The sequence below is a fragment of the Poecilia formosa genome, unplaced genomic scaffold, assembly GCF_000485575.1.
Source record: "Poecilia formosa unplaced genomic scaffold, Poecilia_formosa-5.1.2 Scaffold8, whole genome shotgun sequence".
In the NCBI taxonomy this organism is placed as follows: Eukaryota; Metazoa; Chordata; class Actinopteri; order Cyprinodontiformes; family Poeciliidae; genus Poecilia; species Poecilia formosa.
In genome coordinates, this window is record NW_006799947.1 from 3,191,566 (window position 1) to 3,213,951 (window position 22,386).

General features: G+C 42.0%; 2 protein-coding genes across 5 annotated transcripts in view; one reads left to right on the top strand and one right to left on the bottom strand.

Moving 5' to 3' along the window:
* alk (ALK receptor tyrosine kinase) overlaps positions 1–14,865 on the top strand; it is a 399,799-nt gene extending 384,934 nt beyond the window's left edge. For both annotated transcript variants that reach the window (XM_016662468.1, XM_007575639.2), the window contains exons 21-29: positions 90–180; positions 343–407; positions 510–639; positions 1,914–2,011; positions 5,109–5,201; positions 10,822–10,923; positions 11,032–11,166; positions 11,346–11,436; positions 12,348–14,865. In XM_016662468.1, coding sequence (XP_016517954.1) covers positions 90–180; positions 343–407; positions 510–639; positions 1,914–2,011; positions 5,109–5,201; positions 10,822–10,923; positions 11,032–11,166; positions 11,346–11,436; positions 12,348–13,391 — 1,849 coding nt within the window. In that variant the 3' untranslated portion in view covers positions 13,392–14,865. The remainder of the gene's footprint in view (positions 1–89; positions 181–342; positions 408–509; positions 640–1,913; positions 2,012–5,108; positions 5,202–10,821; positions 10,924–11,031; positions 11,167–11,345; positions 11,437–12,347) is intronic.
* A 4,342-nt stretch (positions 14,866–19,207) lies between these two features.
* Positions 19,208–22,386, bottom strand: part of LOC103154353 (CAP-Gly domain-containing linker protein 4) — a 29,461-nt gene continuing 26,282 nt past the window's right edge. For all 3 annotated transcript variants that reach the window (XM_016662480.1, XM_007575628.2, XM_016662481.1), the window contains 2 exons: positions 22,214–22,292; positions 19,208–21,980 (listed from right to left, as the gene is read on the bottom strand). In XM_016662480.1, coding sequence (XP_016517966.1) covers positions 21,614–21,980; positions 22,214–22,292 — 446 coding nt within the window. In that variant the 3' untranslated portion in view covers positions 19,208–21,613. The remainder of the gene's footprint in view (positions 21,981–22,213; positions 22,293–22,386) is intronic.

Consider the following 22,386-nt stretch of genomic DNA (forward strand, 5'->3'; position numbering starts at 1 on the left):
CGGATTCAATTTGTCAGACGGCGTAGCCCGCTTTAAAACACAAATAGTGATGGAAGCAGCAAATGACAGGGCTGTGTGTTTCCTTGCAGGGGTCTGGGTCACGGTGCGTTTGGGGAGGTGTATGAAGGTCTGGCTGTGGGGATACCTGGTGAACCGAGTCCACTGCAGGTGGCTGTAAAGGTCAGTCCTGCTGGGGAAACAGCAGTTCAAAAGCTCAAACTTTGTTTTTATAAATATGGGTGCAGCTCAGATGCTGGATAAGGGGAATAAGCGTCATTAATGAAATGCAGTATTTATTTCTGCACATCGGCATTAATCGCAGAATAATTTCATTGACTCCAGACACTTCCTGAGGTTTGCTCTGAGCAAGATGAGCTGGACTTTCTCATGGAGTCTCTAATCATCAGGTAACTGAAAAACACACACACACACACACACACAGTTCCCCTCCTTATGTCTTGTTCACACAGCAACGGTTCTGTTCCCCCTCTTCTCTGTGTGTGCTGCAGTAAGTTCAACCACCAGAACATTGTGCGCTGCATCGGAGTGAGTCTGCAGGCCATGCCCCGGTTCATCCTGCTGGAGCTGATGGCTGGAGGAGACCTCAAGACCTTCCTGAGGGAGACGAGACCCCGGCTGGTGAGACGCAGTCGATTACTTAAATAACTCCTTTGTTTTAGGAGTGACATTAACTTTAAAATTGCAGTAAAACTCATCAGGCACCATCAGCACTCGCTCACCTGCTGGAGTCTCCCCAGGGACGCTTTAAACTCGAACAGAGCGGCTGCTAAATGCGGCCAGATGCAAACTGTGTCTCCACTTTGGTGCTTGACAGGTGGCCAACAGTTTTAGAAATAAAACCGCACATAAGAGGCTTTCTATTCACGTCCTGCGCTTACCGGGTGGATGCACATGTGCAGGCACGAAGCAAGGCTAGATATAGGCAAGACATGAGCGACACGCAGTGTAGTGCGTATCCACATGACGGGGAACGGTTGATCTAAATCACAAAAACTACATTTTTGACCTCAACAACAACCAGTTCCAACACTAAATGAAAAATAAACGTTGGTTTACTGATGGTTGACATTGGTTTTTATTTCCTTGTAAAAGCAATTATTAGTTTGAATGACAGCCTACGATGAGGTACAAGTCGGGGGGGAAAAAGAACGTCAGAAATGACCAGGGAAATGTCAAATGGCCAAATTAGACCAAAACGGCTGATTGAAAAGTTTCGCTTTAACTTTCATCAACAACTCTCAAGAAAGAGGCCTTTGGTTTAAAAGGTGAAGCAGCTGACTGCTGGCTCTGCCTGAGTAGAAAGCCTGACTAATTAACCAAATAAAATGATCGTATTTCTCTTTAAAGCAGAACTAAAACATTCTAAGTGTTTCATCAGTATTTTATTGAAACAAAATACTGCCTGAGGCAATTATTCCAACTGCTTCAGGCAGCAGTTGGAATAATTGTTGGTTTTCTGCGCTTCGTTTTTGTGTGAAGGAATTGAAACCTTTTCACGTCCTGATGAAAAACATCCCAAATTCAAACTTTTGAATTTGGGATGTTCGTCTTTAAAATGGCGTGGCTTTGCCTGGGGGAGCTTCCTAATCATGGGGGGAGCTTGGTGTAGAGCTGCTTCTCTTGCTGATGAGGTTGCATCCTGCAATACTAAAAGGAGTTAGAATCGATATATTTCAGACGGGACACCTGACTCTGAATGCATTCCTGCAGGTTTCCTCCCATGTGGGAGTTTAGAGACTCCAAACTCGGAGAAAACACTACGAAGCTCCACTTTGGAGCAAAAGTTTATTGTATTTAAAGTCCATCTGAAGTCTCTGCTCTGTATTTAGATTTGCTGTGTTTGTTAGATAAACTGAGTAACGCATCTTTCTGTCTCTCATCCGGTGGTTTAGGACCAGCCGTCCAGTTTGACCATGGTAGATCTCCTCAACGTGGCCAGAGACATCGCTAAGGGCTGCCACTACCTGGAGGAGAACCAGTTCATACACAGGTATCCGAACAGATGAGAAACAAAAACACTAGAGCTTATAAATGCAGTGAAAGTTTGCCCTCATTCATCAAATCGACTCACACTAACAAACTGCATCAATCCAACTCTTAACATATGGACTCTGCACACTTCATGCCTCCTATATGATCTCAGAAAGAACAAGTAAGTGAGTGTAGAAAGCGAGCGGCCAGATGGCTCGGCCGGCTTGTGTTTTTACGGTCTGTTTCTGAGCCACAAGTCAGAGGAGCGGATCTGCAGTGACCGTGCTTGGTGAAGGATGAGAGGACGCACGTTAAAGAAGCTCTAAAAAATGTCCACAAGAAAAGGAAAAAAACAAAAAAACACTCATGCATATTTAAAACGAGGAAAGGTCAATGCTGGTTCTGCGTTTGTGTTGAGGCAGTATAACAGGATCTTCTTGCGGACTTTTAAGCATTAGCTGCTGACAAATGGAGCCTATTAAACCTTGTTTGGCCCAGCGTGGCACAGTAAAGCTACATCAATCCGTCTAATGGCCGACTCTTAAAATATTCTGCACAACCCAATCTTCTCTCCTCAATCCCGTATTAAAATTGCCCCGACTGCTGTCCTTGAGGCTTATTTCAGTTTTATGAAGGTGTGTTTACTTGAGGTTGAGTAACGGCCGCTGGATGAACAGGGCTCGTTTTTCAGGTGGATTAAAGGCTTGAATCATGAGCTGTGTGCAGCTTCAACAAGTTAACTCAGAGGGCTAATGCTGTCTGAGAACAACTTAATCTGCCTTTTATGTTTCTTTCATTATTTCTCCAGCTGAAAATCCAGTGAATGACCAATGGCTCATGGAGTGTTTTATTTGTTGTCTTTATTTATTTAATGCGAGAGCCTTCGTGTCGCGGTGGGAGTGGAGGCAGATTTGTGTTGCGGAAATGAACCTCAAATAAGAAACAGAGGTGAAAAAAAAAAAATGGCATGACAACAAATTGTGAGATTTGCAGAGAAAAAAACAAAAACATATTTTACGTGCACTTAAAATTTACTGTTATTAAAGTCAGTTGTAAATGTTTATATAAGGTTTGTGGGCTGCCTGGCCTTCCAGTCAGACCTCAGCTTGCGGCGGCAGCTGTTGCATTTTAAAACTCGTCCTTGCCTGGAAGCGCCAGATTTCCATGAATTCTCCTCCGTCATTATACAAGGACCGCTCGGGTTTAAATATAGCTCTTCACTCGCACTGTGGCCCTTTTCAGAGGTGATATATAAAACGCGAATGGGTTCATCACTTCGATTTAAGTGACTGCACTCAGTAATTCAAACACTTCTGCCTTGAAATTCCTCTCGGCTGCATACAGACATTTCCTCGGGAGAAGCACAGGTTGAACAGTGTTCGCCGAAAGAGGCTGCATAGAGGCAGTCTGCTTTCGACAAACATGTTAACAATTTTCTGGCAGAACGCGCAACATGGCCCACTGTATAAACCAAACCGGCAGTCAGTGGGCGTGTTTGGAAGGGCAGAGGCAAAATTAACCGTTGGGCAAAGGAAGCCAGTCGCCTCAAAAGATTTAACCTGCTGATTTTAATCAATTCTGATCCCTTCTGCTACATGCAAACAATAAATATGTTGGAAGCAAAGTCAATGTCGCTGTGAAATTTAGCAACTTGTTTTGCTAAAATACCAGCATAGCCAGTCGAACGTCATACTTTCAACTTTCAGCAAGTTTAAACAGTTCATGCTTAAACTTGCATGTAATCCTTCCAGTGAGCGTGATTCTGTTATTTTAATTGATTTATTTTTGACTTTTCAGTTTGTCGTCGTCCGTGCAGAAAATGTTGAAACAGTTTTCTGGTGTTTTTCTCAGGACTCTTTAAACACATCTTGCAGCTAAACAATATTAATCACACTACAGACTTAATGAAACTGTAGATCGTTTATTAGCGTAATCAGATTTGATTGAGAAGCAGCGCGACCTTAAAACAACCAGCATCACTCGCACCAGCATCGTCTCCCTCTCCTTGAGCAGGACCGCAGCCGTTTGTTCTTCGTTTAAAGTAACATATTTCTCAGCTCAATCGAAAAGGTTAACTGTGATAAAATGTCAAGGAAAACCTTCAGGGTTTATTCAAACCCGAAGCCGATGGATTCAGTCGTGGTGAAAGAGGCTTTTGATAAAGATCTCCGAGTCTTTTTATGTACCTGAGAAACGCCACAATTGAATGTTTGCAGCTTACTTCTGAATAGCAAAGATCTGCGGCGCGATGAAACCGACGAGAAGTCTCTCTGATTGGTTTTGAAAGCCGAGTTTATTAACGAGGGGCTGAGAAGCAAAGTCACTTCTCGTTTCAAGATGAATTACTCCCAGATTTAAAGTAGTTTTGGAGCAACTTAGGTTGAACAGTTTGACACTGTGAAGTGGGAGACCCGGTTTTAAAGGCATCGGTTTAAATCAGGCTGAACTCGAACTTTATCCTCATTGTGTCATTTCTTATCTCTCTGAATCAGGCCTGCCGAGGCCAAACATCAAAACAATGTGTTTCTTTCTGCTGTGGCATCCATCACTGCGAGTTATTCAGCTTCATCCTCTTCCTGTCTCATGATCTGCTTTGAGCCGCGTGTAACGCCATGTCGCCATGGTTACGTATTTGCCACAGCTCTGTATGCTCTCAGTGTCGCTCCTTAAAACATACAGACGGTTTGGTGCCTTGAGGAGTAAACTGCAGTGTGTGTGGGGGGGGGCTCTACATATATTCTTCTTAAAGATTCAATCTGTGCTGTGCAAATATGAGATTTCCTCTATAAGCTGCTCTCCCTGCATGACTCTGCAGCATTTATATCCAGAAGCTGCTAAATGCCGGCAAGCCCAGGGCGAGACTAAAGTTCAGATCCAAAAGGGGAGTAACTGTGGGCGTTTTGCACACCAAACTCTTATAAATATAAATGCATGCAAAGAAAAACCCTGCTAAACTACAGAAGAGATGAGGCATAAGTCAAGCTGTGCAGATGCTCAGCATGACACTTTGCTGCGCTCTGCATCCCCTCTTATTTAAATGCTCCATCCAGCATTGTGGGTGCGAGCTGTGATCTCATAATGCTTTTTGTTTTTTTTGTTTTTTGTTTTGCTTTCAGGGACATTGCAGCTCGGAACTGCCTTTTAACCTGCAAAGGGCCGGGTCGAGTGGCCAAGATCGGAGACTTTGGGATGGCTCGAGACATTTACAGGTACGCTGGAATCTGCAGCACATGAAATAATGCCTGTTCTCTCAGGATAACTCATTTTTGTCAATACATCAGGGGCCACATCAACATTTTAATTGAGCTTTGGACATGGCATCTACATCAGTTGTCAAAAGAAGAGTATTCCTAAGTAGAGTGAAAGAGAAGTCCTCTAAGGTTTACGTGGTAAATTCTTATAAATATATGAAATCCTTCTAGAAATTTCTAGAAGTTTATTGTTGGAAAATGTATTCCTCAGTGACCACATTTTTTTTTCTTTCACCCACAATCAGTCAAGTTTCAATCAGTTTTATTAGTATAGCACATTTCAGCAGCATGGCGGGTCAAGGTGCTTTAAATACACACAATGGTCCTGCTACTTCCCCATAGTTTACACTAAGCATTAGACAGAGAATACGATTCAGACATTTCTAGACAAACTCAAGCTAAACTAAATCATTTGAAACTAAATGCTTAGCATCATCATGGTGCTAAATTCTCCACCGATCTACAACGGACTCTTTCTGTCCTTTTCTGCATATTTTCCATTTCCAAATTCAACTATTTCTATATTACATTTTCACATTTTTTGTTTGCCTAGTTGTAATGTTTTTTTTTTTTAATCCTTAAAACTCAAAAACATAAATACAAATCAGTTCTGATTCTGCCGTGTAATAAGGGGGTAGTTAAAAAAAATAGATGGTGTGAGACCTGGTTGCTTAGACAACACTGGTTCATTAATTAGAGTAAAAAAATGTTTTCCTTGGACCTTTTGGCACAAAAAAATCCTAATTTAATTGGATCCTCTAAAATATTTTTAGTTGGCACAGTATGATGGGTATAAAATTATATATCTGCTACCACAAAGTGGTTCGCAAGAAACTTGTGGACTGAAATTTGTCAAATTATAATAAGTGTAATTTAACGGTATATCAATGGTTTGAAAGTCTGAGTAAGTTTTTAATAGTTTTTCTGCCTTGTGTAATAAAAAATGTTTGAGTTCAGCTGCGTTATTCATCGCTTTGCTTTACCGACTCATCATTTAATCTATGTCGGCTCATCTGCAGCTGAACAATGTCTTAGTTATTCTAAAATTCCTGCAAACACAGTTTAATGCGATGAAGTTTAGATGAACCGGGAATCCAGCAGGGAGAGCTGCCAAGCCTTTCATCGTCCCAGAAATTAGAGCAGAGGGAATCTGTCGCAGCGTTTCTCGGCATCAACGCCGCACTCCTGAATCATCCGACAGGGAAAGCTGCTGAGGAGCCGCACCAGGACAGCCTGATGTAACTGCGGATGTCAGATGCAGGTTCTGGTCCCTTCCTGGTGACACGGTGTCGGGGTTTCATGATCCCCGTTTTGATCATATCTGGCAACTTAACTGTTGTATTATTTCGGCCAATTCACGCTGTAGTGCCAAGAGACACGGACGACTATTTCTGAGGCGATGGCCGGGGACAGGAAGCACAGTGAGCGGCGAGGACTCGGCTAAATGCCAGATTTTTATACTCGCAGGCGTACCAGCATGCACAGGTTCACTCAGCCTCACAGGTGTAGATGAACAGCTGTAGTCAAAATAAAAACAAAATAAAAAAACGTTTTATTCTTCTTAAATTATCAGGCTTTACTAGTTGGGACTCAACAGGAATAGTAACTATTTACATTTTTTTTTTTAAATGTAGTTATGTAGTAAACAGAGAAGAAAACATGTACAAGCTGTGTGTGATATACAGAGTGATCAACATATATAATTAGGTAAAGTGGATATAAAAAGTGAAAGCACTCTTGTTAAAATGCTGCAACAAGATGATTTAATCTTTTATGTAACTTTTAAAACTCAACAAAAAAAAACCAAAAAAGCCTTAAAGCCTAAAACAACCAAAAAAAAAAAAACATAATGTGGTTATAAGTTGCACACTCTTAAACTTAAACTAAGACTTTGCTGAAGTAACTTTCGATTCTTTTCCAGCTCCCTGTTTTTCAGGAAGACATCTACCAGCATGTCACATCTTCACTTCCCAACTTTTTCCCCACGCTTCTTTGCAAAAACACTATCAGATTGTCTTATCCACAGCCCCCACTGAAAGACTCGGATTTGGTTCTGGACTCAGTTTTGCTGATCTCTCCCACCTTCAGTTTTATAGCAAATCTAAAGGTTGTAGGCCCAAAATGTCTGGGATTCAGAGTTGTTCTAAAGAGAAAAGTAACCCCACACCTTGTTTTTTCTGTAGTTGTGTTTCATAAGATCACAGTTCCTTCTCCCATGTGAGGTTTTAGCCGGGCGTGGCTGTTTGATTATAAGACGAAGCCTGATGATGGGGAGGAACCCAAACAGGCAGGATGAAGATTGCAGCGTCTTTTGCGTTGCTATGGCCTGTGCAACTTCCGTTTCTAAATCTTGAGAGTTCAAAAGGATGCTAGGAAGAAAGTGAGACCGTCTGTGTAAGCTGAATGTCGACACAATCTGGGACAGATCCTCCAGAACCATAAGACCGATGACGAAAACACAGAAAATGACCAAATTATTGACAGGCCTGTAGGAGTGCATCTAGGTGCAGACGTTCAATAAAAGCAGGCTGGACGTCCAGCTCACCAGCTACAGGTGTTAGAGTCAGGCCATCCTGACCTCCGCTGTTGCTTTTTACACCGATTCATCTTCGGAGTTACACCAACAGAACCACACAGGCATGAAAAGCTTTCGGTTTCCTGAGATGACCTAATCCTCCCTAATCCACTGCTCACTGAAAAAGGTCTTCATCAAAATATTTACCTGCTCTCTCCAACAGATAAAGCAATAAGCAGCAGAACAAAAAGCGTGTGTTGATCGATGTTTCGCAGCAACCTTGGTATTCTTCTAGAAGCAGCTCTGTGGGAAAGCTGCTTTTGTCTCATTGAAGCTTTGCTGCTGTTCTTTATAAGGACGGACACGACGATTAGAGGAGCACAAAGGAATGGGTGGGGGAGACGATGATGGCAGCATCCCGTTCTGTAATTGTACGTCCAAACGTGTTGCCATGAACCATTTCCCTTCACTGCTGGGATCCTTTTACTTTAAGTGAAAGATTAAGGCGCCGGGTGAATTAGAGCCCTGCAGGAGCATTTAGATAATCTGTCAAGCAAACAGAATCTGTTAGTGATTGTTTTCTCTGCCTCAGCGACTGGGTCATTTTCCACTGCCAATCGTATAAGTATGCATTTCCCTTTTAACTGTATTAGCAGCTTGCATGTCATCTGAATTCATTTCTGCTCACTGAGCCCCTGAAGACCCACAGCTGCAGCTCTGAGTTAAAGGAAATTAGCATTCCGACTTTGGATTTCAAGAAATCCGGGGAATTTGTATTTTAATACACTAGAGCAACAGTAACTCTGGACAAATGAACCTGCTTTTGTTTCACTTCTGAGGCTGAGCTACAGATTGGCTGTACTGCATGAATATTGCTTGTCTTATTAGGCCTCTGCAAATGTTGCGTTTAATATTTGGACAAACGTTCCTTTCAACAAGTCCAGTGTTGTGTTTTGCTTAAACTGCAGAGCTTTGACTCTTTGCCTCATTCAGAGCTGAATCTCCAATAATCAAAATGCAAAATCTTCAACCCTGTATTGTTTATCACTTAGAGTTATTGCCAATAAATTAGAGTATTTATTCCAATTAGGCTGGTTTGTCAGATTAAAAGCATAATTTGAAAAAAGGAACAACCTTCAAGCAAGATTTTAAAAAAAGTCAGAATTTGTGGACTTTCAAATATTTGAAGTCAGGTTCAATTATGTACAAACTTGCACTAATATTTGGTCCGGTGTTGCTTTTAGCTTGGCTGCACCTGCGTCACATTTTGGAGACATAGTCAAACATCTGGCAGAATGCTGGCTGGATATTTAGAGGATTTGGAGTTGATTTAAATTTCAATTAAGTAACAATTTTCAGCAATGTTTATACTTTATCTGCTGCAGAAGTTTTGTGTTTTTCCAAATTGAGTCTGGAAGTGTATATGGGATAATTGTCCTGCAGGTTTCAGTCAAGAAACACCACACTATGTCATTGGTTAGGCTCATTTGGGACCAGATCGTTGAAGTTTGGTAAAAACACGACCGGATCCAGACCAGGAAATCCACCGGATTTAAATGAATCTCAGATTCTGTCGAGAGGAGAGGTCAGAAGTTTGTTGATGTCTCCAAAGAGTGTCTGATTGAGCTGCTTCAAAGGTTCCTTTACCCATCAGTGGGCATGAATTTATTTGAGCATGTATATTTAAATAAATACAAATCCAAACTCGGTCTTTCAGTTCTAGTTGAGAACGGTGTTTGATCCGTCTAAGCTGGAAATAGAGCGGCTCAAATAAACCGCGTGAAGTGGAACTTCATGTCCATGATGTTAGCTTCTCAGATGAGCCGCATTTATCCAAGCTTCTGCTGCTCGTCACTGAATCACCTTATGAAGAAAGTTTGTTTTTGCTGCGTTATCCATCTATGTATGCATCCAAAAAGAACCAGTTGGGTTGTTTGCTCACACCGCGTCACGTCAACACCTGGGAGCCGCCCGCTGTAATAACAGATCCGTTCTGGTCAGCTGTGGGACAAATCAGAAAAGCAGCTGCGGCTCCTTTACCAAGTTCCAAAATATGATGGCCTGCGGCTGACAACCGCCTAGCACCCCCTGTATTATTTATCATTAAGTGCTTTCTTTGTTTATGAAGCAGTGTTTGGGGAGAAAATTGACATTTTATGACTAAGTTAAATGCCAAATTGATTTACTGCTCTGCAGAAGCAGAAGATGCCAAACAAAGGCAGCTGCGACACCACAGATCATAAATCCTCAGATGCTTCTTTTTCTTCATGGACGCGGAGTGGCAGCCCCTCACATCTGTCCTCGCTCTGCGCAATAAAGCAGGCAGAGACCTTGATGAGCATCAAAAATCAGATATAACACAGATGAGATCCTTTCTTTACCCGTGCCAGGAATTAGAAACAGCTCAGTGAGTGATAGCCTCCCTTCCTTTCCTAATTGGACGTTCTTTCAGAGTTCCCAACACCAACCCAATCTGCAAATTAGGTTTATGGAAAAATGTAGAGGCTAGCAGCTGTTTCAATCAAGGACAATTTAAATAGTTCAACACAACTAATGTTACCAGTGTAATCTCCAAATTCAACACAGAAAGCCACTAAATTACTTTAAATGTTGAACCTGTTCAACCCCTTCATGACAAGCATCTTTAGTACTTTTATACTGTTCTGACCTGCTGCTCCTAGTGAATCTTGGCAAACATCTCTAGACTAAAGGCTTCCATCTCATTCATATTCTCGATATTCAGATAGTTCAGCAAAGTTCAAATCAGGAAAAAAATGTGGCCTCTAGTATCTTCTTTTCAAGTCTTAAAAGAAAATCGTCCAATAATTCCTAAACTTCAACATCCCAGGATCCTCTGGACACCTTCTTGTATCCATCTTGCTGAGATCTAAAAATGTGTTGCACCCCATTTCAGATGTGTTAAGTTTTTTAGTTTTAATTGTTTAACTTGCCATGAGCCTGGATTGACAAAGCAACCAGACCCCACACAGAAAAGCCATTGGGAAGCTTCGTGGTTTTCAGCTGCAGCTGATTGTCCTTTTCAAACTCTGTTTATTTGCGTAGGGCGAGTTACTACAGAAAGGGCGGGCGCGCCATGTTACCGGTGAAATGGATGCCACCTGAAGCCTTCATGGAGGGCATCTTCACGTCCAAGACAGACACGTGGTGAGAATCCTAAGCTTGCCGTCATCTTATGCTCCATTTTCCATCCTCTGTTCTCAGGTTTGACGACATTCGTCGTTTAAGTCTAAATGTTTTTTTTTCTCATCACAGGTCATTTGGTGTGCTGCTGTGGGAGATCTTCTCTCTGGGGTACATGCCTTATCCGAGTCGCAGCAACCAGGAAGTGTTGGAGTTTGTTACCAATGGAGGGAGGATGGACCCGCCTAAAAACTGTCCTGGGCCAGTGTAAGCATGTAGTTTCATTGCTTCTTTACAGTTCCTTATGATAATACGTCCATTCTTCTGAATAAAACCCACAAAGACACCATAACCTTTTTAACAGAGGCCACCAGATTGTTATTTAAAAGATTTCACGATGCTGTGCACTTTAATAAGGACATTAACTAATTTCTGCCGTCTTTTAGGTACCGCATTATGACCCAGAGCTGGCAGCACCAGCCTGAAGATCGACCCAACTTCTCTACCATTCTGGAGAGACTCGACTACTGCTTACAGGTAAACCAAACTCTGTTGTTATCAGCTATAAATAGTAGTAGAAGTTTAATTTGTGTAATTAGTACATTTCTGATGATTCTTTCATCTGTTCAGATGCACTGAAAATGTTATTTTCAGTCAACTTGAGTCTAATGTTTTAAAGATGCAAAAACAACTCTAGCCTACAGAGTTATAGTTCCAGATGGGAGACCACCAAAACGTTTAACAGAGACGCACTCACTTGACATCTCAACAATCATCACGTTTCTCCATCACTATGACTACAGGTGTGGAAAACTCAGCTCCAAGTCAAGCAGGCAATCAGTGCAAAGTCTAGAAATGTAATTAATACTAAATATTGCACAGTCCACAGTTACTGTAAGGAGCAACAAAAATGAAGGACATGTGGAATAGCACAGCAGGGTCAGTGGACACAATAGCTTAAACGTCATCCTGCAAAGATTCCTGACCTCAAACAACCAAACATCTTTGGGCTAAATTAAATGAAGACTTGGACCAGGCCTTCGAGTCCAACATCGGTGTTTGACCTCAGAAATGTGCTTCTGAAAAAATTCCCAGAAAAAACAAGCACTCTTAAGGTTTCCCGGAATAGTGTGTGCCGTCAGTTGTGGGTGTTTGAATGCAGACAAGTGAATACTTTTGGCAGCAGGATGTCAGTCAGTGTTACAAAGACACTTGAAGGTAAATATGGGTCCTCAACCAAAAATAGCTGAATGATTCAGTCCATTACCGCAGATTTAGGAACATGTGCCAGTGTTTTCTGCCAGAGTTTCTTTATTCATCTGAGAGTCTGATGAATAATAATGAAGCACAGCTGCACTCAAAGTCTCGTACCCTCATGTAGCGAACACGAAAACATGATTAATAAACAAACGAAACAGGGTTTTTATGTGATGTAAACCTCGTTTCAGGACCCGGATGTGGTGACCATGGCTCTGCCTGTCGAGTATGGGCCCGTTCCTGAGGAGGAGGAACAAGTACCTGTGCACCCAGAGGACCCCGCAGTGCCGGCAGTTCTGCTGAATGCCCAGGTGCCTGATGGGGAGGCTTCGCAGCTGCCCCCGTCCTATCCCACAGAGGACAGGAGAGGGGAGCATGTGGTCCTAACCAGCGCAGCAGCGGAGGCCAAAGCACCGACGCCGGCTCCGTCCCAGCCATGCATTCACCAGCCTCACATGCAGACCTCTGTGACCAACACGGTCACCTCTGCTGCCCCGTCCACACTCACTGCCAAGGGACCTCACCCCGCAGCCCAGCCGAGCTCGGAGGGAGGACACATAAACCTGGCTTTTACCCAGGGTCACCCGCAGGAGAAGGACGGCCACGGCGGGAAAAACACCAGTCTGTGGAATCCCACGTACGGCTCGTGGTTCCTGCAGCAGCAGAGGAAGCAGCAGCAGCAGCGGCAGGGAGGGGTGGGAGGACCGGGGGGCAGCGCCGGCAGGGTGCCCGGCGAGGGGCAGGAGCACGTGGGCCGGACAGTGGCTGAAGTGGCGGGCTCGCTGGGTCTCCAGCACCAGCACAAGCAGTTTCAGCATCAGCTCCAGCAGCAACACCAGCTGCAGCTGCTGCACCACCAGCAGCAGCAGCAGCAGGGTCTCTGCAGGCCACTGCTGCCTCCCCCGCCTCCTCCTGCTGCCCAGTCACCTCTGCTCTTAGATTCAACGGCCTTGCCCCCAGTTCCCTTGTACCGACTTAGGCGGTTCCCCTGTGGGAACATTGGGTACGGCTACCAGGATCCGGGCCTGCCGCTAGACGCCAACCCCCCTCTGCCCCAGCAAGGCACCTCCTCCATGGGCTCAGCAGCCCACCAGAGAGGGCCATCCATGCCCGCTCCGATGACCCTGGGCCGTGCGGGTATGTCAGAGGACAACCGGCCGCTGCTCGTTACCATGGGGACAGTGCAGGACACGAGGCTGCCCAGGATGGAGGGCCATAACGCCACCGTGCTTTAGCCCAGAAAGTCTTAGTTTTGGTTCTTCATGTTGAGGCAGAACCTCTCTCTGAAATGGGTCTTTTACAGGACACGCCCCACCCCAGCCCCCCTGGAGACCTGAAGCACATAAAAAAGCTTTGAGAGGTGGACAGAGAAGAAAATACAGAGTAAAAGAATTTTAAGTCTCAAAAATGTATTTTTTCATCGTTGAGTAAACCGAGAAAGAAAGTTTGACTTTCTGTGTGTTTGTGGCTAGAAGGACTTGAGGGAGGAAAATGATTTTATTTTACCAGACGGCTTGATTGACTCGAGTGCTGGTGGCCCACTGCTACCACTCCACTACAGAACCAGAACCATGGCGCGGTATAGAACTTTGACTATTTTTCAAAAGTCAGACACTGGATTACCAGACAAATTTATACTGGGGGAAAGGATTAAAAAAAAGTGTAGATGTTTTGCTTGCCTGCTTGTTTATTTATAAATTCATTTATTTATTATTTGGAAGTGGCAGTATAAATTATTGATGAACGCCTCTTCAAAGCCAACTTTTTTCTTTTTTTTTTTTAAATCTGCTTTCATATATTTTTATCAGTACAGAGCAAAAACAATCCCAAAAAAATGTAACTCAGGTTACAATCGATCCGTTTGTTGTTTAAGGTGAATCTAAGAGATTGAAGGCACATCTAAAGACCGTTTACTCTGTTAAATATTTCTTTTCCCTCTACATATAGAAACCATTGTTATTGTTGGATTGATCTTGTACTTTGATTTCCATCTCTAATTTGTATATTTTATCCCTGTTTTCTATCCTAGGATGGCTGTTGTGGAATATAAATGTGTGAAAACACGGTTTTTTGCTCCCATCGTTAACGAGTCTGTTCTGATTGGTTATTGAGTATTTTTTTTTGAAGCCTTTGCTTTGATGGTATTTGGTCGGTCCATGAGCTGTTGCCACACTCTGTATTTAAAGTTTTCTATCGGCTGATCAGTTATTTTGCTTCGTCTCCTGTGCCTGTGTTGAACCACGTTCACTCCGTGTTCCTCTTTTCACGGCTCACCTGTTGTTTGATGTATAAAACCCAAATGCACATGTAAATGTTGTATAATTATAAAGTATTGGACTATGGCTCTGGTAAAAGCTGTACATTGCCCTTCAGAAAAAAAAAAGAAAAAAAAAAACATCCGCCAAAATTAATAAATTACTATATAATGATTACATTTGCTTGCAGCTTTTGTTTCAGGTCTTTACAAGTTGTTAACAGTAAATGGCCCCAGAGGTACTGGTTGATTTTGGTTCACCTGCAGACCAGAACCGAGCCTGTAGAGGATTCTGCACGTTTTAGACGGACAACATGAGAGCAGAAATGTTCGGAGGTCACCAGACAGAGGATTCGTCCCATCGCCAAAGGGGAAAGATACACGTTTACACTCCTTTTCATTCATGGCTTATTTTAGTCGTTACATTAACTATTCTTATTTGTTGTGTGAATTAAATTTTTAAAAAAAATGCATAGCTTCGTTTTGTCCACTTGTATTTGAAGCTTCAGTCATGTTTCAGGTTTAGATAAATCTGCAACCAGCAGCAATAAATGATTACATTTCACCTCATTCAGTTTTGGTTTGTTTTCAGTACAACCCTGCATGCTTCCCTGCTGCCACATCATCAGCTGACTTGCAGGCTGCATGTGACTGCATGTTGGATCAATTTCAACATTTAGAGCAGTGGGTCTGGAAAACCACTGCTTTATTTTTTTATTTTCAGCCAATCTTCTGTAGATTTGTTCTAGTTGGGATCATTATCCTGTGGAATCATTTCTCAAAATACTTTAGTCAATTACTGCACGTTGCTCAAACCATCGTTCCTCCTCCATCATGCTCTACAGATGGTGCAAAGTGTTTTCTATTTTATGCTGCAAAGTATCCATTTTATATGTTGTTTTATTTATTTTTGATATTTAAAACATCCCTAAACCAGTTCCTGTGTTACATGTCCTTTAGAAATTTAAAGTTTTGAGAGGGCAAACTTGTAATACTTGTTTTCCATTACTATTATAGTACTTGAAAAGTGTTTAAAAATATATATATATTTTTCACAAAACTTTCTGGGACAATCAGCCTGCAAAATTTGTTACTACAACAGGCCTGTTTGTAACTGGCAGCATTGCTGATGTCCCGCCATCTTGACGACGACCAGCAAGCCTCCAATCACTCCAGTCTTTACAGAGCTGCTCACACTGATAAGCTCTTAATTGGCACCTTCTGGCTGCTACTTCTCCAAATTGTAGATCAACAATCAAACCAGGATTTAGCTCAGAGTTTTGGGAGTACTTCAAGTATTTACAATTTTGGAACAAAAGTTAAAGTCGTTACTGTTCTGATCCAACAACATTGCATCTCCGTCTGACTCCATAACCCATCAACAACCAACCTTGTGAATGTCATCCTCACCCCTGCTCACACTATCACTCTTCAGTTTGTATCTAGCTGCAAGTGATTAAATTATCATTGTTCGCCTTTGGTTGTTTTAGCAGTGACATGAATTTTACTCAATATGACAATTTCTCCGTACTGAGCTGCTCCGCAAGCAGAGCCGGCGTCTTTTGGAGCACAGCGGAGCTGAAAATGAGAGAACAAAAGGGCAAGAAGAGTGCAAGTCTCTCCAGACGCTCAGGAGGAAGCTTCGCTTATAAAGATGCCAGACTTGCTTTCATCGACATTCATTCCGACCTTAGCTTCAAGAGGGCGAGCTGAAACCCAAGAACGCTACTTCAGGACAACAAGCGGGAGCCGTTCTCACCTGCTTCCAATCAGGAACATAAAGACAAGCGATCCTCCACAGGAAACGCTTCCTGACAGCCCCACGCAGACACTAAAGACTGCTTCATCATCCCATAGAAACTGTTCAGACAGAGCCGCTGCTCTCCTGAGCTGAAGCCTCGAGCAGCATCTCCGTAATAAACATGCAAAGCACTGCAGTCCTGCTGGAGAGGAGGAGCAGTGGTGATGAAGGTGAAACACTAGTTATTATCCAATTGAAAATTCTGGCCTGATCTCCAGGTCAGATTAGAAACCGGCGCAGGAGAAAGCTACAGTAACAGCTGGTGTAGCTAACAAAGGCAAGTACAGCAGCTCATTTCGGTAATTTAGATGTACAATAAACAGGATTACGTACAGCGAGCTGGTCATAATAGTACATAAACCCGGCAGAGGTGAATGGAGACCCAACAGGATTATCTGTGTATTGTAAACACGAACAAAGGCTTGAGCAGCTGCCGATTTGTATTCATCTGGAAACGGCAAACTGGATTCCTCAGCTGAGCTCCTTCATCTCTCCTTCACACAAAATAGTCTGAGCTCACTGATCATTTGTCTCCTGTTGGGCAAACGGCACTAAGTGCTTCCATCCAGAGAAAATTATTTCATCACATTCAGCTGATGAAAAGCTGAACCTTTGCTACTTCACACAAATATTTATGTAGAAAATATTTTTGAGTGTCATTTGAACAGAGAAGTGAAAATTTCTTCTCTGGACCGTAGTTGTACATAAAGTAACATGTCTAGATATTAACTACAATTTCTCAAAATAAGCAAAGCAGTGTATTGGTAGAGTTGTTGCCTTGCAGGAGATAGTCGCACTGTAAAGTTCAGAAAAATCTAGCTTTTCATGATTTATTGTTAATAAAAATAACTCAAAATAGAAGCTTTTTTTAAATTCTAACCACGGCTGTCAAGTTTTATACTTCAGACTTTTTTTTAAAGACGGTCCATGTGTCTCAAGACTAATTAGTGAACACCAGTGAATTTGTATAAAACCATTAGATTTTTCTCCTCCACAGATAAATTTACCTGAATTACATTTTTAGTTGTAGAATTTTCCTGCCATAAAAATTAGTCTCAGTTTATTTTTTTTAACACATTTTTGCATGGAGTGCCAATAACTGGAGGGTGCCATCAACCAGCATTAAGCATCTCATGTCAGGAATTGTGACCTTTTCGTAAACTTGTTTACTTACATGCTGTCTTTGGGTAGTCTGGATGTTTCATGAGTCACAAATGTTTTGTTGACTAAAACCAAACACAATCCATCCCAAAGTAAACAAATCGATGCAAAACCTCAAATTCCAGCAAAACCTTTGAACGGCCCAAACTGACGGCAAAATCTTTACTAGTAGCACCAAATTAGCCGAGGGCTCAGAACAAAACATCCAGCAGATGAGAACGACTATCTGGATTCAAAAGAAAGGGCAAAAAGCTAACTGGTTCAAAAGACATCATCAGGACTGAAGCAGATCCAGCATCTCGCAGATATTTAAAGATGAAAGCGAGGCGTGAGTCAGTCTCCTAAAAGACCTGTGTTCATGTACAACGATGCTCAGCTGGTTTTTGTTTCATGTTAACATTTTTCAGTTTCTCGGGGTTAAATTGCTCAAAGACGACATGAATCGAAAGAATGAAAGCACGTTTTCCTTTAGAAACCAGTAAACTGTCCCCTAAACATGCATCAGTTGGTTTCTGATACAGAAATCCCTCCTCGCCGTATCTGCCACCCGATGTTTGAACTAGAAAACCTGGATGAGATTCTGGTCTTGATTACCGGGATCATAGTTTCAAAAGAGGAAACGGCTACAAAAGATCAACGCAGAGCTTCCAGAAATATAATCTAAGCAGGACAAGATAGCGAAGAAATGCTCAATAATAATAATAATAATAGAACACATCTGAACAAAGAGCAATCGCTTATTAAATAAATCTATAATAAGAAAGCGGAGGATGTGGGTAGGCACAATTAGGCGGCACAGGACCAGATAGCTACAGGAAGCTACTTCATGATTTCAAAGCCTCTCTTCCTGCACGCAGCTTCTCCGCGTGACGTCTGAACCCTCGCTGCATTTCTCATCGGCTGCAGGTCTCCTGCTTGCTTTTACATCTACAACTTGTTTTCATAGGCACTTCTGCTAAAAGTAATATTGCCACACAGCATGAACATGTGTTTCTTGTTTCTTTTCAGAACCACTTCTCCAAATAAACTAACAGGCTGGATGCACAACCTTAGGGGTAACTTATAGGCAGACAAGCATGGTGGATGACTTTAGTGGTAATTTAAAGTAGTGCTAAAAATTAATAACAGGATTAATCTGATACATACATGCTCAGGGACAACACACGACAGTAAAACCTCAAAGGAGTCAAGAACAACAAAAAGAGAAAAAAAAAAAAAAAAAAAAAACTTTACAGAAATAACAGACGGTTCATTTTAATGTAAATGAAAAATAACTGATTTTTGTGTGTTATGAGCTGGTAAGTGTTTGGAGTCCTAACCTGATGACTTTTTCTGTTCCTCTCCATTGACTTTAGAAGCAGGTGAAGTTGTCCCAGAAACATCAACATTTCAGAAAAATGTCTGAAAACCTGAATGAACAGAAGCAAAGGATGGATCACAGGTCCAACAGAATGCTACGAGAGACTGATGGTCAGAAATTCACCCAACAAGATGTTGCATCAGTAATGGTTCTACTCACTGTTTTCAATCATGACATGGATTTAGTTTTTCACCTACAAATCCATCTCAGTACTTTGGAGTAAACGCTGCCTCTGCTGAACCCTCTCCCCTGTTTAGGACTATAGAGATAAACAATAAGCATAGAAAACAATTTACAGCAAGCAATCAAACCTCAATTTGCTCCACAATCATGGCATAATGTGACATGTCATTCCTATTCGACGCCAAATTTGTGAACGCTGGTTCCATCGGGGGGGTTTTCCAGCACAGACCGACGAAACCTGCAGGAATTGAACGGCTCGTTTTCTGTGGAAAGAAATTGAAAGCCAAAAAGACACGATGAAAGGCTTATTTTATTTAAAGGTTTTAACATGTAAATTCATAAGACTGAACCACTTCTGTCACACCCAGTGAAGACTTTTCATTAGTGCAGAAATTCCCATCCAACAAACTATAGGTGAACAAGGAAAATGTGAAATGAGAATACATCAAAGGTGGCTTTAATATAAAGGAGAAGCTCTTCTGAGTGTAGATGGAAATGTTTCAACTTTAGAAAGACTGTTATTGTTTTTTTTTTTTCCCTACCATTCATCTGTTGCAGACATTTCAGACAACCTTGGCTTTAGCTTTTCAATCACCTGGGGCCTGACCAAAACAGATCAATGAAGGAAGGCCGCTGGAGATTCTGCTGCTGCCGTTGTGGCCGGCATGCTCTAATTGGACGGGCCATGAGTGTTTTACTGAACAGAGGCCTTGTTTTCCACATGCACAATCAATGGCTCGTTCTCCGCAGAGCTGCCCAGACACACTAATCAGCTTATATCCTTGAAACTTGTGGATGATTATGTAGTTCTAGTGTCAAGCGGTTTTAATTAGACATACCATATTATTTTGGCTCATTAAATGCTACACCATGAAAATATACTTCACTCGAGGACTGTTATATGGATTACCAAAGTTAAGATCACAAAAGGTGGACAAAATACTTTTTCTTATACAAAAATGGATGATATGATTGTGTCAAAATTAACATTTACAGCCTTGTTAGGGGTTGGGAAAAATGGACTTGAGTTCTGGACAAACTAATATTTCCTACAATAACACTTCTATCTCTGGTAACTGCACCGACTGTATGGGATTATAGCGAAACGTCAATATCTTTTACCTAGATGTGCTTCTTATAATGTGTGGTTACTGCATGTTTATAACTATTTCCTATATATTCTGGGCTTAAATGTTTTCTTAATTATGTTTATTCATTATCAAACATATAAGGCATGTTACATCTAAAGGAGCTTTTGTTTTGATAGGAATGGGCTCTTGCCCTGTATGAGCAGAAGGGCTTGCGGCCTGCTTGCTAAAACCTCCCTGCAATGATGAAGATCCGATTCAAACTCGACCTTGTAGCACAGACAGAATTTCATTAAGGGAACGGATTTCCACCAGGAGGGAATCTTACACACAGAATTTCTTTATCCAACTTTGCTTCAGAGACCTGATCCTCGAGACAAACAGCTTTCCATGTGTAACGAACACCAGCAGCACCGGAGCAGATGTTCGAGAAGCATTAACATAAAAGGACAATCTCAATCTTGTTTTAAAGTTGATCAGCATCCTTAAAAGTTTTTAATTAGTACTCCATGATTTTGTTTCCCTAGGGTGAATATTTAATATACAAGTGTGTGTGTGTTTTATTTTTATGTATGGTGTGAAAAAAGAACACGTGGAAATGGAGGATCTATGATGTCGTTTTCCTTTCAATGGGCTTAAGAACTGGGGCGAACCAGGACATTTTAGTTTGTGGCCTCTGCAAGATAACTAAAAATGAGTAATTTTGTTGAAAAGTTGCATTTGTCTCATTTTTCTCAATTATTTCACAGGATTCATGATTCCCTGCAACAACAAGGTTTCCATGAACTTTGGTCGAGTCAAGCATTCAGGTCAGACTAGTGGACATTTATTTTATGGGCATTTCTGCATCAGGGACTTTAAGAAAAATACATTTATTCTAAATCTTTTGACACCGACGCTGAACGTTTGTTTATATGGGATTTTCTAATGTCAACGTTCCGGTTTTAAGTGGCTCGACTCGACTGACCACCATACCAGCAACACATTAGGGCATAAAAACATATTACATAGCAGAGATTTCAAATAAAAGATATTTTTAGTCACATCATTACCAACCACCCCCAACCAGGTTAAATATGCAAACTAACACCAAACAGAATCATTTATCTGTAGCAAAATAACAGTCTGTAGAATAAATGCTGTTATTGTGGCTGTATCCTGATTAAGATAAACATTTTTAATCATAATAACTTATAATAACTTTGACAACACATACATTATGACCCTGTTGCATAATCTACGGTTCCAACGTGCTGACATGCACTCACATTAACACATAAACACCCTTAATTAAATCATAATTATTTGATAAAATCCCAGCTGATGTGATCAAAATTAGCTCTTTGTTTTAAAAGATGTTTTGCAAACACCCAATCTAATCTTATTCTATGATGACCAGGCTTGTCAGTGCAATCAGATCAAGTAGTGCAGAGAGGTTAATGAAAAACAAATTTATCTTTAACTTTATAAAGTGCTTTTTGCCTCTAGACCCTAAAGACTAATAAGCATAATTTAGCTCCAAGTTCTGCAGCACAGAGAATGCAAAAAGTTAGAAATGCAAAAAGTTCAAAGATCTTTGCATCCAACCCACCCCCAGTTTTCAACAGTCTTCAGCTTTTCTCGTTCACCAAGTGGGAACCGTTGATGCCGCAGTAGGTGACGCGGCTGGGCCGGACCAGCACGCCGTAGCCGGGCCGACATGTGAAGTAGCGGTGACCGCCCACAGACCCGTCGTTCTTCCCCTTTGGGCTTCGAAGCTCCAGCCCCAGCCAGAGCCCCGGGGCAAAGTCTGTGGTTCCCAAGAAGCGGATGAACGCCATCTCGTTGGCGCTGGTCAGGAAGACCTGCATACCCACATGGAGACGCACCTGGCCGTCAGAGCAGGACGACAGACTGGATCCTGCCATGCTTCCGGGAAGTCCTCCACTGCTGCCACTCAGGGTGCTCCAGCGACGGCGGTGAGGGGTAGAGCGACTTCTTTATGTTTTGTTTGTGAAAATAGAGTGGAAAAAAACAGCGAGGAAGATTTATGAGAAAATATGTGTGGAGAAAAAGAAATATCAGGTGATTTATGAGCTCAGGGCTTGATCTTCGGGTCATTCTCTTTAGAATGCCATAGCTATTTCAAAACTCCTGATTCTGACACTGCTGCAGGAGGATTAGGATGAAGCTGAAGAAAGATGTGAAAACTGTTTTGAAAAGATTCTCACCTGGAAACCGGGCTCCTCCTGTTCCCCTCCTTTGGTGTGGCGATGGCTGATGATGTGCTGAAGCTGCGACGAATTGTCCCTGCATGCCAGTCAAAAGAGTCAGGGATATTCCACAGAGATGCATGCCAAGAACAGAGAGAAATGTACAAATATCTCCAGTCTAAAGTTTCAAT